Genomic DNA, 16,238 nt, shown 5'->3' on the forward strand with positions numbered 1-16,238 from the left:
GCCCCTGGAGGCTCATGGTGAACACTGTGTGTGCCAAGGTGTGCGCAGTCCCCTGGATGAGAAGAGTGGGTGGCAACTGCCTCAGGGAAACACAGGTTCTGTCTGCAGGAGATGGAGGATGCTCAGGAGACGTGCTGAGAACAAACACAGCACTCCCCCCGATGAGGATTTCTTATACTGCACGACTGCTGCCTTCTGCTGACTACAGAAAATGTTTTGTGGTTAAGAGTCGGTTTCCACATGTGTTTATTGGTTTAAAGAGCTGACTTGGTTTCGGCCACATTTGGTTGTCTGTCGTCTTTTGTTGTAGGCTCTCTCCTGATTGGGTTTCCATTGGGTTTTAATCAGAAACCATCTGGTGAAACATTTTGGATTCAAATTAGAGTTTATCAGAAACATCTATCTCAATTCTCTAGCATATTTTTTTTACATGAAATGTTGTCTATTAACTATAGCAGATTCAAGAAAACTGAGATGTTGGGATTCTGGGCAGTCAACAATGGCCACTCAAAAGACCTGCTCTGTTACATTAGCCTCCCAGCATGTATGCTTCAAATACTAAAATTAAGGTGCTATATGGTTACGTTGTATCTGGTCCCTTAGGATTAGTTGTGAATAAAGTCAATCACAAACTCAATTATATGTAATGATTTAATATAAAGCAATTTAACATTAAATACCTCAGTTCTTTTACTACTAATCAAATGAGTAAAAATATGAACATTTAAATGAACTAAAGGGAGATGGTGATTTGTTAGTTGAGGTATTTGAAAAGCCCCACTTGTTTGAAACACATGTGAACAGTTACAACTCTTTCTTTGACAATACAGTACTGTCTACTATACTTTAACTTTTATGTATGACTTAGAACAGGAAGTTGTTGGTTAGAAAGCTACTACTTGTCTCTCTAAATCCCTTCTGTAAGCAATAAAGTAACAGTGATAGATATATGATAAAACTAGCATAGTAAAATGTTAATGGTAGAACCTAGGTAGTGGATATACTGATATCTACTGCAAAATTCTTTCAACTTAACTGTATTCTGGAAATCTTTCATAATGAAATATTGGGGGAAAATTCATCTTAAAAAAAAAAAGGAAAGAAACATCTATCTCAGAGAACAGAGGTGAAACCCAGAACGGAACAGAAAGCAAACAAGAAATAATGTAATAATAATATGAACAGAATAGTCTCAGAGGGAAGGAACACAGAGAAACTGAGAAGAGCTGCATAGAAACAGAGCCAACCCCTCACAGAAGGACCAGAGAAAGGTGTGGGGAGCCAGCAAGCTGTCACATCAGGGTCTAGGTGGGGCGTTCTTCTAGTTCTGACCAACCTGCAGTCCTTGGGGCTAGAAACCATGATTAGTAGCCCCTACCCACCCTGAGCTCGGACAGAGTGCTTAACGGGCAGATGCAGTTCACTCCACTCCAAAGATGGGCCCCTGAAAAGTCCTGTCTCTCCTTTCCATCCCTACTGTCTGTGCCCTTTTCTCAGTTTTCCTTCCCAGAGCCGTCCTGGCCTCCACTTGTACTTGTGAACCCAGGGCCTAGGGTGTCAGAGAAGACATGCATGCAGAGGGGCTCATCACTGACGATGGGACCACCCTTCCTGCCTGCCCCTCCCCCATGTGCTGTAGCCGGGTCAGACCTATGGGTTGCAGGTTTGAAAACGGTGGAAGAACTGCATCTCCAACCCCATGTCTCCGAATATAGCTCCTCAAACTGTTCGACTTCAGTTGTTGATTTGACTTAGGAGATACTTGTATGTGTTAAAAAATATTTTCCACAAAGCCTAGAAGAGTATACAGAGAAAAGTACCTCTCCTTTCCACCTCTGGCCCCTAAGCCCTCTATTCCCTTCTCTGGGGTTAATGTATTTGATATGTACCTTTTCAGAGGTCACATGCGCTTATCACTGTTAGGTTTTAAAATTATTCTTATGTCTTTCTGCTTCCATTGCTGTGGCGACTAGATTTACCAGCTCTATCTGCTTTCTCCATATCCCTTCCTCTCTCAGACTTTGACCCCTGGTGGACCAATGAGTGTGAGCAGAATGAGTCGGACCCCATCCCTGCCAACTGCACCGGCTGTGCCCAGAAATTACCCCTCAAGGTGATGCTCCTGGAAGACACCCCAAGGAAATTTGAGAGACTCCATCCTCTGGTGATCAAGGTGAGCAAGAAGGCAGGTTCTCCCACTGATCGATTACCCATTTCATGGCTAGGCTGTGACATTCGTGATTAGTAATTCCATGTTGTCTTGTTGCACTTTTGTTTTCTGCCTTGCCAAGACCGGACAACCCCTGTCATCTGAGGGGCTTCAGCGTTTTTTGTGCCAGTACCCTGAGGTTACAGAAGGCTTCACCGAAGGGTTTTTCACCAAGTGGTGGCGCTGCTTTCCTGAACGGTGGTTCCCATTTCCTTACCCATGGTGAGTGTGGAAAGGGCCGCTCAGCGTGCATGTGTGCGGGGGGGGGGCAGACCAAATGTCAGAACCGTACTATGGATAATTACTGCCAAGACGCTGCTATGCCCAGCACTGTGCAAGCACTTTACAATACACTCTTCAAGTCAAATGATACTCAGGAGTGCACTGTTGCAAACTTGATGAGAGAAAGTGGGTGAGTCCAAAGAGGTGTGTCAAGAGGGGCACCACTGTGGTGGATACCGAGATTGCCTGATAGACTCATAATTTACTTCTAAGTATGTGTTTAGCATTTATGTTCATGCTGAGTGGGTCCTGAGCATTGAGGACTGCAGAGAGAGCACAAAGAATAAAAGGGAAAGTTATTTCTTGGCAGCCAGGCTGTGTGCCTTGGTACTGAGTATCTGTTACTCGTTGGTGATGCTCATAATAGCTCTGGGAAGTAGGAATTATCACTGTCATTTTTCAGATCAGAAAAGTGGAAATCAGGTTAAGTACCTTGCTTAAGGTCACCCAGCCAGAATTGAAACCCAGGTCTATCTCCTTGTTCCTTGCTGTGTCCTATAGAAGACATGGTCTGTTTCTTCAGGTGAAAGTTGTTTTCTAGAAGAAAAGGAAGGCCAGTTTACTTCTAGAACCATTCCAAAGAGAATTAAAACTGCTTTTTCAGGCATTTTGTCGGATGATTTCTGTGCTTCTGCCTTTCTTTAAATTTGTCGTTTATTTACATGATCAAATACTCAGTGTAACAAGCTGATACAGGCTTCCTCCTTCATGCTGCTCCACCTCAGAAGGTTCACGATTTTTGCTTCCTCCTCCTCCCTTCTTCTATCTTGCCCTGTCTGCTGTTACTTCAGTCTCTTTGCCAAGAGAGGATGAATGGAGTGTTTCTTTTCTCCCTCTATATGTTGTTTTAGCTGGATTTTATAAACACCCCACCCACACAGACAAATCATGGCAGTAGAGTTTGTGTGTGTGTGTACATTTTACTATTAATTGATTTGGCGTGACTGTTCTTCATGAACCTAATACTTCAGATATTGTCCTGACATTTTTCCCCTCTTCACCCACCGCCCACAGTTTTCCCACCCTTGCCGAGCTCTCTGTTAGTCACGGAGTTAGGCTGGCTTGCCCAGTTTAACTACATTTTTCTCTTTTACACATTTTACAGGAGAAGACCTCTGAACAGATCACACCTTTTACGTGAGCTTTTTCCTGTGTTCACCTACCTGCCGTTTCCAAAAGAAGCCTCCTTGAAAAAGTGCTTCCTTCTTCAACCAGAACCTACTGTGGGGAGTAAGGTAGGAAATTTTGAGAGGACTTGGCTCTAGAATTTTTCCCATTTGGTACCTGGGCTGATGTCATAAAGCCTTCCCTGCGTGTCAACTTAGGGGGTGAATTGAGGGGTCAGCCACATAATCTAAAGTTCTCTCCTCCTCCTGCTTGCCAACAGACCTGACTTTTTACTGAAGACACACTTACAGAAAGTCTAGTTACCTTGCAGATGTATTTCCTGCCCTTAACACCTGGGGGCAAGTTACTTTTCTATATTAAAGGAAGTAAAATCCTAAAAATTTAAGGGTCCTGAGCATCCCGTTAGTCTGACTTCCCTACCTCCAAGTAGAAAGCAGGCAGACTATGAATGAATAGTATGTAAATGAATAGTCCAGCTTACTCATTTTATAGAGAAGGAAACTGAGCCCCAGAGAGATTGTCATTTGCCCAAGGACACAGCAAGTTAATAAGAGGTCTCTCCTCACCCTCCACTCCCAGGTTGGCTTTCCCCAGAAAAACACAAATGAGAAACTTCAGACAGAGAACCGGGAAAGCAAAAAGCTTGGGAGCATGGAGAGGTTTGGGAACAAAAGGGCTGACAAGCCTGTGCCTGAGGCAGGCAGCCCAGTGTGTGTGGCAGTGGTTCTCACCTCAGTCCGTGGCCAGGTACCCAGAGCCCACATTTACCGTCTCTGGGGCCAGCGGACTGGGCATAGGTGTTCTGTGTTTGTGTCTGTTTACTTTTCTCTGAATTGCTCTTTTTTTGAGTCTCATTCCTGAAGAAGGTTTTTGAGCCTGGATTGGTTTGGAATAATTAAAAGGATGAGTTTTCCTTTATTAAAAAATTAAATTTGCTGAACTGTGACCCCTACCCACTCTGGGTTGTGTCTTTAACCTCCTGACACTATTGTTTGGCTCCAATTTGCTGAATCGTGTTAAAGGAATTTCAAAGCCTTTAAAAACAATCATTCCATCTAGAAGTAAGAACTTCTGTCTGCCAGCTGTAGGGTGGAGGTGCTGGGCTGTTGCCTCAGATTTTAAAGAAGTTTATCCTGCTGTTTTCGGCTAGAACTCGGGGCCCTAGTATGATTTCATCTTCATAATTATGATATAATTCTGGGTGAGGGCCTTGATCTTTATCTTGGGTTTTCCCACTTGAACCTTAAGTTAATTTCACCAGTCTGCTTAACAGGGACACCAAGGAGCCCAGCCAAAGGGTTAAATACACAGTTACACAGATTGTCAGAGTCATCTTGTTACAGTTCTCAAGGATGTTTTGGGAAGGGGAGTGGCCCAAATAGGCAAAAATCCTGAGAGTTTGATTTCTTAGAGCATCTGTTCCCCACCCTGGCCCAGGCTGTCCTTCCTCCACAGCCTTGTTACTCCGCCCTTGGTCCACATCCCTGTGCCCTGGACCCTGGTAAAGTCACATGTCTGTGGGCCCAGAATCCAAGAGGCAGCCTTGGGATAGAAGATAAGCAGTGGGGGCTGATTGTTGAGAGGCCCTGGGGGAAGAGGTGAGGGGTTCCAAGGCCCACTTTACCCACCCCACGGTGTTGCCTAGGGCTGGCCCACTCCATCCCGTTGTCAGTTCCTCCTCATCCTGAATGTGGAGGAACATGGTCCCACCCCCTCTCAGGCCTATATGAAACAGAGATACATCCGCTTATTTTTGTCTTCTGGGATTTTTTCAAGACTGCATATGTCAGGGCTTCTGCCAGTGTTACTACCAGTTAGTCACAGGCCAGCTCAAGACACTAGTCCTCCTTCTGTCACTATAGCAGCAGTTGAAATGGCTCTAGCGTTTCCATGGACACAGAGTCATGGCCAGGGCCTGTGGGAGCAACCAAGAGACCAGGGTTGGGAAGCAGGAGAAGATAGGGCCACATCCCAAGGCTCTAGAGGACCCAAGCGGTGAAGGAAAAACCAGGATGTGGCCCAGGGAGTCAGACTTCTTACCCCTGCTTTATAAGGGCATATAAAGAGCTTCCCTAGAGGGCAGGGGCTGGGAGGAGGGGGAAGAGGGGAGGGAACGGGAGACGCTAGGGTTTTCTCTCACCATCTAGACAGGAAGAGAAGCCTGAGCAAGACCAACCTCTCCCTTTATCTCTACTCCCTGCCCCTCCCCAACCCCAGGGTTCACAGCTCTACCTGGTACACAGCAGGTTGCACTTAATGCCTGTTGGTAGCAGTATTATGCCCTCAGCAGTGCAGTAGTTACCTGTGTAGGTGTATATCCTGTTATCTCCTTAGCTTTCAAAATCAGAGGCTGATCTTACTGTCATTAGTTTTTAATCAGTAGCAACATGTATCTGCTCACTTGAGTCTTGCCAAAAAGTATAAACTTGAACTTGCTGCTGTCAAAAGCCTAACAGTAAGTGATAATGTTCCATGGACCGTTGTCCGAAGGATATGCAAACTATCTATCTGGGTCAAACCAGACCCTCAGAAGATTGCCTATTTAGATCACCACGTGTTGGCCTCTGCTAGACTTTTGTTAAAATACAATTAGATACTTCGCCTTTGACCTACTTTGAAACTGTGGCTAGAAATAGTTGTGAATTATGAAGCTCGTGCCATTTCTGCTACAGGGCTGTCATTGAGGATGGTGCCCACAAAACTACACGACGTCTCTTTAGGAAAAACCATAGAAGAAATCTTACCCTGGTCTCAGTACCAGGAGATGCCATACTTAGGAGAAACTAGTTTGTTTTTGTCTTTTGGACGTAACTGTGAATTGTGTTCTTGGTACTGTTTTCCTCTTTGCTTAGGCTGCGAGGAAGCTCAGAGCCATATGTGTAAGAGTTTTTGTGTATTACTGTCCCATGCTCCGGGGTTTTATTTTGTTTTCCTTTCCTTCCTTTTCTTCCCCCATGTCTTTTCCTCCAGATGCATAGGATGCATGACCTGTTTACCATTGGCAGCGGCGAGGCCATGTTGCAACTCATCCCTCCCTTCCAGTGCCGAAGACATTGCCAGTCCATGGCGATGCCACTAGAGCCAGGGGATATTGGTAGGTGGAGCCTCCGGCGGGCAAGGTCACTGGAGGGTCTTTTTACTTTTTAACTCAAAAAACATTCTAAAAATTAAATATTGCCTTCACAAAGATTCATTAAGTAGAGTCAAAAATAGCCTTCTTGGGCTTCCCTGGTGGCGCAGTGGTTGAGAGTCCACCTGCCAATGCAGGGGACGCGGGTTCGTGCCCCGGTCCGGGAAGATCCCACGTGCTGCGGAGCGGCTGGGCCCGTGAGCCATGGCCGCTGGGCCTGCGCGTCCGGAGCCTGTGCTCAGCAACGGGAGAGGCCACGACAGTGAGAGGCCCACGTACCATAAAAAAAAAAAAAAAAAAAAAAATAGCCTTCTTTTATTAAAAAGGTCAATATTTATGCTTAGATGTAATGAGAAGTAATGAGAAAATGTAGCAGAGAGAAATGTCTTGTATGCACATTTAGAATGTATGTGTCCATTGGCTTTATATATTTATTTATTTGGCCACACCACGTGGCTTGTGGGATTTTAGTTCCCCGACCAGGGATCGAACCCAGTTTCTCAGCAGTGAGAGCATGGAGTCCTAACCACTGGACTGCCAGGGAATTCCCTCCATTGGCTTTAGAGATTTCAATTTAGAAAGAATTATTATGGGGAGTATTTAGAGTGATCCTTTATTTTACGGATAAGGAGATTGAGATCCAGAGAGGAGAGGTGACCACCTCAAGGCCCCACCATCAGTTAGGCAAAGCATCAGTGTTAAGTGACTCCTTTCACTGAGTCAGGCCAGAGGAGGTACAGTTCAGATTTGAGGAAAGCCTTTCTGTGCCTATTTTGCTAATAAAATGATGCAGGCAGTATGTAAGGGCAGCAGCCACCCAAGGAAATACTACCCTCCGTGTGTGTCCCACAGCCAGGTCACAGCCTCACAGTCATCACTCACCCTTGGCTCCATGATTTCCCAATGTGACTTGTTCTGTACCTGATATTCTAAAAATCCGTTCCAAAGAAACAGCCTTGAATCAACTGCTGTCAGTAGCTGTCAGTTTGACAGTGGAATTTCCTTGGCAGAAGCACATAAATCAGCAAGCATCACCATCATCCTCCTTGTTTTTCTTGCCTCACAAAACCTAGGGGAGCCCTGGAGTTCCTGGCAGAGCCCAGACTGGTTTTCCAGTTGATTTCTTTTAATTTTATCTATTCGGAGGATCCCAATCCCTAGAAACCTCTCATCTCATTTGGAGGTCGGATGCAGACTGCGAACTGCCAAACTTTAACCCAACCAAGTTACATAACTTTTATTTCCACTTAAAAATGAAAAAATAAAAATAATGCACAAATTAAGCATTAACCGATAATGGAGCACAGCTGGTCTGGCCCTTGAGACTTACTGCGGAAAAGAGAATTCTTATGTGGAAATTATTCCAAAACCATCTTCCTTTAGTGGAGTGACGCTGCACAAGTCTGTATGGCATTCCGGGTTTGGAGTGTGTAGTTGTGCTTAAAAAAGTTTCTGTCTTATGTTCTACAAACGCCTGACAGTTCAGACAACTACAGAAACACTTTAGTTATCCAAATTCCATGTTTTCGGCTCCCACAAGCATCCAGAATGCCAATTATAGAATTAGGGAAAGAGAAAAAAAGATGGTGAGTGGCAGTGATCCAAGAAGCTGTGCGCCACAAAGGCTGCTGCGGCTGGTCCAGAACAGCTTAAAATCCAGAGCCTGATGCTTGTTGTGCTGTGACCGGCAGACTGCTGACCAGAGGGGAAGAAGCCCTGTGGTCGGCAGTGTCCATGAAGGCCAGCACATGACAGGAACGTCGAGAACTAATGGAGACCGACCAGAGCAAGGGGAAGCGGGCAAGCCAGGAGAAGAGTGGAGGTGGAGAGGGCGGAGGAGGACAGTGGACACTTGAAGCAGCGGCAGAAATAGCAGGGGCCGCAGCTGCCACAGTGAAAAATGAGGGCAAGAAAGCAGACCCTGACAGTGGAGACTAATTTAGTGGCTGTAGGACAGGTGGCAGCTCCTGCACCTAAGAGACCCTTAAGAATAGCACTGTGACAAGCAGGTTCTGTGTTTTTTGACAAAATAAGCATTATCCTATGAAAGCGGAGGGGAAGGGGATCACCAGAAAACCTGTGATGGGCGGCGTTTGCAAGAATGACGTGGGTGTCAGTCAGGCATCAGAGGTTGATGCTGGTGAGCCCACACACCTGCCATGATGGTACAGTCACGGCTCGTAGTAACCTTTCTGGAGTCACCAAGTAGAGGGCACATCCGTTCAGCGCTGTCAGTTTAAAGATGGGTGGTATATATCATTCTCTAGAAATGTTTCCATCAGGAAGTTATTGAAGTGTTAAAATTGTGTAACTTTACCTTCCTAGCCTATTCGTATCGCTCAAATGATATAGGTCAGTGTTTCCTAATCGATTCTTCGGATCACTCATGACCCTAGGGGGCAAACAGGAGCCCCTTGGAAAGACCTTTGGCAAATAGGGCTCTTGAGTCATTGACTTTGGGAAATGCCTGTCTTGTTGAAACATAGTATACATTAGTGTACAAAAGGCTCTGAGAAGCCTTGGAGAAATCCAGTGTTTTTCAAACTTACTTGACCAGGGAACCCTTTTTCCTTGGACTATTTTATGAGATGCTACTGTCTGCAGAATACAATTTAGGAAATACTGGTTTGGGTTAATCTGGAAATTCTGTAATGAGACCATATTATGTATAACCTCAGGAGAATTGGATAGGGGGTCCTGGCGCCCCTCAGAACCCGTTCTGTCTTCTTGCTGGAAAAAATGAGACCTGAGAATTGATGTCCCATATCAGCCTTATCTAGAGCATCCTGCTTTTGTAAAACTGCTGAATGGTGATTCACAATTACCCAGGCGAGGGCTGGTGATGAAGCACTTTGGTTCATAGTGGCTCCCATTGGCTGTCAGGTTACAGAGAGGACTGATAATAACTGGGGATACTTATGCCAGGAAGAGCTAAAAGACCTCCAGAGCAAGCACTGCCTCTGAGTCTGTAGGTGAATCTGAGGGCAGCTCTGGTGGACCTGCCTTGCTCCTGCCCACAGGTAGGCCTGACATTCACATGCTTTCCTTGTTCGTGTCTCCCTTCAAGGCTATGCTGGCGCCACCCACTGGAAGGTCTACATTATAGCCAGAGGGGTCCAGCCTTTGGTCATTTGTGATGGAACCACCCTCTCAGAACTGTAGGAAACAGAACTAAAGGAACAGGTTTGAGAGCTGAAGACCGGATCGAAAGGGGGAAAATAAAAACAAAAAACGATGAAACCACTTTCCAGGGGTTGGTTGCTTAGTTGCCTGCCCTGTGCATGCGTGTGTGAGCCAGTTGTGTGCAGGAAGCAAAGGCCAGAGCCCAGCCCTCCCAACTCTTCCAGCCCAGCTGCTTGGCCAGGACCTTGCCAATACCCATCTGTGAGAGACCGGCCTCTTCCAGGCCTTTTGGCACCAAAGCCTTGAGGCTGCCCTTCAGGCAGGGAGCACGGTTGATACCTTCCCTCACTTGCATGACATGATCCCCTCTGCTGGCTCCCTGGCCACGAGAGGGCAGTCACCAGGTCCTGACTTTAGAGCCATCCTCTACCAGGTGGGCCTGCCTGTCCTCTCTTCCTGGTCACACCACCCTGTACTTTTTTTGGAAAGCCATGGATGATTAAAGAAGTCATTGCAGTTTCCCAAGCAGAATGGAATCTAGAACCGGTGAAAAAGGATCAAATAACCTCAAACTGCACTCAAGAAGTGCACTTCTTTCCCAGTGTCCATGGCTCTTGGAGTATCAGCGATGCCAGGTCGGAGTCTGATTGTAATTGAAATGGTAATTCCTAAGGTAATTCTTGTCTCCATTCTATCAGTTCTTATGCCTCTCCCCTCCCTCCGCTTCTCCCTTGCGTATCTGGATGGCTTCTCAGAAGTTGGGCTCCTGGTCCCCCTCCCTTGGATGGGCCAGCGGCCTTTACTGCTGAGGCAGCACTGCTCTTGTCAGCTCTGTTGCTTTTACCAAATGTCTTCGGAGGGGGAGAGGGTGCCTCCCCGGGTTTGATCTTTAGGGTCCAACTTTCTGCAGGAAAGATGTTTTACAGACGTGTCAAGCTGATGTTGTAATGTGGTTGGGGAAGGAACTCCAGACCCAGAGTCTTGGCCAGCTGGGCGTACGACTGTGTGACCCTCTGTCTTGAAATGATTTCTCTCTCTGTACTGGGAGCCAAGGTGAGGTGTTTTTATTTTTTGTGAAATTATAAAATCATGTTCTTTTGATTGGATGATTCACTATGCTCATTGTTTTCCCCAAGTGCTTTTAGTGTGTCTTGAGTGTGTAAAGAAGGACACTCTTTTCTTGTTTCCTTTTTCCCTTTATTATTCCTTTATCGACCCTTAAAAATCTGGCTTCTGAAAATGCCATTGCCAAGTTGAAGAAAAAGCAAACCACACTGCAGCCCTGGTTCTGAACTGCAGAAATCAAACAGATACTGGAGGTGTCTGTGTCGAGTTACAGACCAGAGGCAGACAGTGGTGAGGGAAGAGGGTGGGTGTGACTCCTTATGGGGTCTTCTTCATCCTTGCAGGCACCCCTGCACCTTGTCCCCAGGCCCTGTTTCTCTACACTCTCACAAGCAGCAGTGAGGATCGTCAGGTGCTTGAGTGGCCTATGTGTGGGCTTGTAAAGGACGTGGAGGGTTCGCAGAGTCCAGGGTGGAAAAGCTCAGAGCCTCCTCCACGGTCTTGAGTGAAACTAGGATGAATTGTACCTGAGGGAATTTTTCCTTAAAAGAATCAGGCCTTGTGTGAATTGATACAGGAAAAACAAAACTTTGTGTCCATATGAAAGTCATGCTGCTAAGCAGTTACAATTTAAGAGGTTTTAGATCAGAGAGATCATTTGGAGGCCAGCTTTGTGCAAGTTTTTCGAGCCTTTTCAGTGTCCTTACCCCGACTGCATAAGGGGAAGGTTTATACGTAAACAAGTTCTTTAGAGGCCTCTCAGCGTTTTTCTTAAATTAGGTCCTCTGGATTAACAAAAGACAGGGTTCCTTAGGAGTAAAGCAACTGTTTTGTTGATGGAAATTTCTGTTTTTATGAATTACCCTGTGTTCCTTCCCCATTTTACTCCAGCCCTTTACACCTTAAATGTTCATAAAATACCTTCCTCAGCTCAAAACTGAAAAACCGTTGTATGTGTTGGTGTTCTGAGTCATCCTCTGGGAGGTCCCCTGAGCTGTCTACAGTTCAACAAAGAATGGTATGGCAGCAGATAAGTAGAGACTTTTTAAAATCATTTAAAAATCTGTCCAGTTCAGAATTGAATATAGATTTATGTTAGCGGAGAAGTTCTCCAAAGAGGTTTTCCACTTTTAATTACTGGATACTGAGAAGTAATTCACCTTTTTCTCAAGGTAATTCTGAAAAGCAGAATCTACCACTGACCAGTCAATGATCAATGGGTTGCCAGCCAATTCCTTTCTAGTTATCCAAGTCTTTGTGTGAGGGTGCCGCAGGATCTCCCCTGCTCACCTAGCTCTCAGCTCCTCCACTGAAGCAGCAAAAGTCCTTCCATGTTTCCCGGTGTGGGAAAAGGGTCATAAAGATGAGGAAACAGGGTCGGGGGGCTGGTGGGACCACATAACTCCCCATCTCTACCACCACAGTAAGAGCAAAACCGCAGAGCTTGCTTTAAACAGAGGGACTTGCTCTCGTGAATTTGAGTTGTTTAGTAAGAGGTCATATGGCGGTGACCTCCGCACATGGGTTAGGTTCCCTTTCTTGTCAGTTCCCAGAGCAGAGTCTCGTGTCCCCAGAATTCAGCTCTCAGGGGAGAAAGGCTGCTTTGGCACCAGTGTGAAGTATTACATCCAGGTGTCCTGAGGTCCCCAGGAGTCAGGTGTTGAACAGACTCTACACCTGTTCTGGCTTATGAAGAGAGGTAGAACTTATCCTCGCCACTCTCAATTTTTCAAGGAAAGGAGAGACTGAAATAACTGGTTTATGAAAACAGAATCTGCCTCTTTGGCAAAATACAAAACGTCTGTGAAGTGGACAAATTTGGGGTCATTTTCTGAGAGAAAGAAATAGTAACATTTGTCCAGTCCATTCCAGCTTGAGTGTCTCGAGGGGCTTCCCTGGTGGCACAGTGGTTTAGAATCCGCCTGCCAATGCAGGGGACATGGGTTCGAGCCCTGGTCTGGGAAGATTCCACATGCCGCAGAGCAACTAAGCCCATGCACCACAACTACTGAGCCCGTGCGCCACAACTACTGAGCCTGCGCGCCTAGAGCCCGTGCTCCGCAACAAGGAGAAGCCACCGCAATGAGAAGCCCATGCACCACAGAGAAAAGTAGCCCCTGCTCGCTACAACTAGAGACAGCCTGCGCACAGCAACGAAGACCCAACACAGCCAAAAAAAAAATTAATTAAAAAAAAAAGTGTCTCGATACACATGATCTCTGATCTTTTGTCAGTCCTGTAAAGCAGGTATTAGATCCTCATTTTACAAGTAAAGAAACAGGACAGTCCTGGGGCTGAGGACTGCCCTGTAGATGGCTGGTTCCACCAATAATGGTTCCACATTATTTTCCTGCTACAGCAAGTATGGTGCCCAGGAATGAAGCTGTGGGTTTAATTGACTCAGGTGTGCCCAGCCAGGTAGGAGAACCTAGGGGCAGGGTCAGCAAGCCGGGAACTCTTCAGGGTTTGTTTTCAAAACTGTTTTAGCCAGAAATGGAGAGAATCTAACATGACTTTTGTAAAAAGCCTTTCACTTTTTCCCTCCCCATCTGAAAGCTCTTTTAAGAGTGAACGTGGCTGGAACACAACCATGTCCAGCCATCTTCCCATCACCACAAGTTTCCAGATGTGAGACCAGAAGAAGGACTCTGCCCAATTCCGATTGTGGGTCCCCTTGGAGTTTACATCACTTGTTTTTGAGTTCTCGGTTTTCTATTCCCTTCTTCCAAAACCCAGCATACACCTCAGCGTAGGAACAATTATTTTAAAACAAAATAGTTCCTCAGCTGCAGGTGATAGCCTCAATCATTTTAATACAGTCTAGATGGTATTTTGCTCATTAACCAGTGCCTTCCATAGTGAAAATTCAAAACCTCAAAGCAGATGTTTGCTTCTCATCTAATCCTTGTCCAGCAGAAGGCCAGGTCGTAGGGGAAAGTGAAGTCTGGTTGCAAGGAGAAAGATGCTCTTGTCTACCTTTTGAGAATCAATTATTAAACAGGAATCTCTTAGGCTTTTGAGTTCTCCTATCGATGGAAGAAAAACTCTCCTGAGTTACAAGTTCCACACTCATTAACTTTCATTTTTAAACTTTTTCACCCACTAAAATTGGTTGAAGGATGGGAGTGCCAGAGATGTGCTTTAAAATAGCATTTTGGTTTGAGAGTCTCTCCACGTTTGGACCTGGATGTATTGGGTCCAGAGCAGACGCATATCTGAGCCAGGAGGCTATGAAGGTCAGGCGCTTATGGAGAGAGCCCTGTCACAAATGAAAAATGGGAGGCTCTGGGAACGTGCTGTGTCGCCATCAGCCTCCCCATATCTCCAGCAGCTTCTGCAAAAGCATCTCAGAGAAGATGGACGGGCGGTCTCCCTTGTGCACCATATCCGAGTCCACCCACTGGGCGCAACGTGGCTTTAAGTGCTGGCCTTGGTGAGAAACCTTCCAGCCAGCTCGTCTATGGTCCAGGTCCTCTAGTGTCTGGTTTCCCTGTCCTGCGTAATTTAAGCATTAGAGCTATAAATCTGTCATTTCTCCCTCTCTGGAGACTGTGAAATGTCCAGCCCTCTTCAGAATAGTAGAGAGAAGAAATGTTAACTGCAAGTAGAGGCCTGGAACTGTCCAGACATGGTGGGGCTGCCCACAGGCCATTCCTCCTGTCTTTATGCAGCTGAAATCTGTCAGTCAGCCCACATCAATCCAAGAGTGAGCCACAGCTGCAAGCACCTGTGCTGAGGAGGGAAACCAATTTAGAGTTTCAGACAGAAATTGGAGTGTCGGGACATCTGCTTTGTGCCAGGCATAATTGTCCTCATTGTTCCTAACAACAGCTCTGTGGGGTAGGTGAGGTCAGCAGTGTCCCACCCTTCAAACTTCAGCCCCTCAGAGCACTTCCAGCCTTTCAAGGAACAAACTCGCACTTAACCTATGAAAATTGGTGACGGAAACTGACAGACCTGTGGCATTCCCAGAGAAGCCCCAGCCTCATAGGCGACTTTCCCTCCAAACTTCTTTCCATAGTTTCACCCTCAGAAAAGTGCTGGCTGTGGTCTCTTCCTCCCCCTCCCTCCTGGGGAAAGGTCACAGACGCCTAGGCTGGGGGAGAACACTGGAGAGGCAAAGGGAAGCAGGAACTCAGTGCTCAGCCTCTTCCCCGCCGCCATGAGGGACGGGAGCCAGGACGGCTGCAGCTCGTCTTCAGGGAACCAGGGTGGTGGGCCTGGGTGGTCCCAGTGAGCAGAGGAAGGGGGACACCTGTCCTGCCACGAGTGCTCCAAATGATCTAAGCTCTTACTCTGTGTTCAGTGTGGAATGTTGACCATAACTTAATGTCCTGCAAACTTGTAAAGAATGTATGTAAATTAAAGTTTTATGTAACAAAAATTTTTACTTTTTGCAATTAAAAGTGTGTACGTTGGTTGATAAGAACTTTCCTGTACTTGATGTCATTCTTTGGTTTCCAGTTTTCTCTTCACCCGTAACTCGGAGACTAGTAGCCACATCCTACTCGTGAGGCAGGCCTCAAGGCTCTTCTGTGGGCCTCCGGGTTACCTGTCCACATGGGCCTTGGTCCTTCTGACACCTACACCCGGCTTTGTACTCGCCTGCGTTCACAGATTCTTCTGTTATCCCTGTTCTAACCCTTTGCCCACAATGACTTCTGATCTCCTGTTCCATGAGTTCTCAAATCTCAGTCCTCCTGTTAATACTCTCCCCTGTTCTTGCACTTTGCCCAAAATTCAAATGAGACCCTCAACGCCATTTTCCTTCTCCCAGACGGCTGCACACGGCCCAGGTGCCCTCACAGTGTCACTTCATCCGTGGATGTCCTTGGTCCTTGCAGGAGGACAGCCAGGCCCCCTTGCTGGCTCACCCCCGCTGCCACAAGATTAGGGCCACTCAGCACTCAACTCAATCGAGATTTGATTTAAGTCATTTTTGTGTGTTCATTTTTTTATAATTTCTTTTTAATATATGCATAGTTTTATATAAATGCATAAATATGGCCATTTCTTATATAGTGTTTAGTGTCCTGTTTTCTTTTATTACTTGCTGCACCCTTCTCCCTCTCCTCCTCCTTATCCCTCCCCCTTCCCATGTCAGGTAAATGTAATATATACACAGCCATACCCTGCCATGTATCTTTCCACACGTTCTTCCTTGTTCTCTAATCACAATCAGAAATCATAAGATTTTTGTCATTGCTTTGCCAATATTGGGATCATATTACGGGCACTTGATGTTTCTTGCTTTTCTTACTCAGTACCCCACAGAGTTCTCTTCAAGTCAGCTGGCATAGC

The 16,238-nt window shown here is 46.2% G+C and overlaps 1 protein-coding gene across 5 annotated transcripts in view; it reads left to right on the top strand.

Moving 5' to 3' along the window:
- Positions 1-15,366, top strand: part of C11H6orf89 (chromosome 11 C6orf89 homolog) — a 33,724-nt gene extending 18,358 nt beyond the window's left edge. For 4 of the 5 annotated variants that reach the window (XM_032647819.1, XM_032647818.1, XM_032647817.1 and 1 more), the window contains 5 exons: positions 2,019-2,173; positions 2,292-2,431; positions 3,597-3,726; positions 6,590-6,713; positions 9,817-15,366. In XM_032647819.1, the coding sequence (XP_032503710.1) occupies positions 2,019-2,173; positions 2,292-2,431; positions 3,597-3,726; positions 6,590-6,713; positions 9,817-9,911 (644 nt within the window). In that variant the 3' untranslated portion in view covers positions 9,912-15,366. The remainder of the gene's footprint in view (positions 1-2,018; positions 2,174-2,291; positions 2,432-3,596; positions 3,727-6,589; positions 6,714-9,816) is intronic. The other variant, XR_004352080.1, reaches the window with a different exon arrangement.
- The last annotated feature ends 872 nt before the right edge of the window (positions 15,367-16,238 follow it).

This window comes from Phocoena sinus, chromosome 11, assembly GCF_008692025.1.
Source record: "Phocoena sinus isolate mPhoSin1 chromosome 11, mPhoSin1.pri, whole genome shotgun sequence".
Classification (NCBI taxonomy): Eukaryota; Metazoa; Chordata; class Mammalia; order Artiodactyla; family Phocoenidae; genus Phocoena; species Phocoena sinus.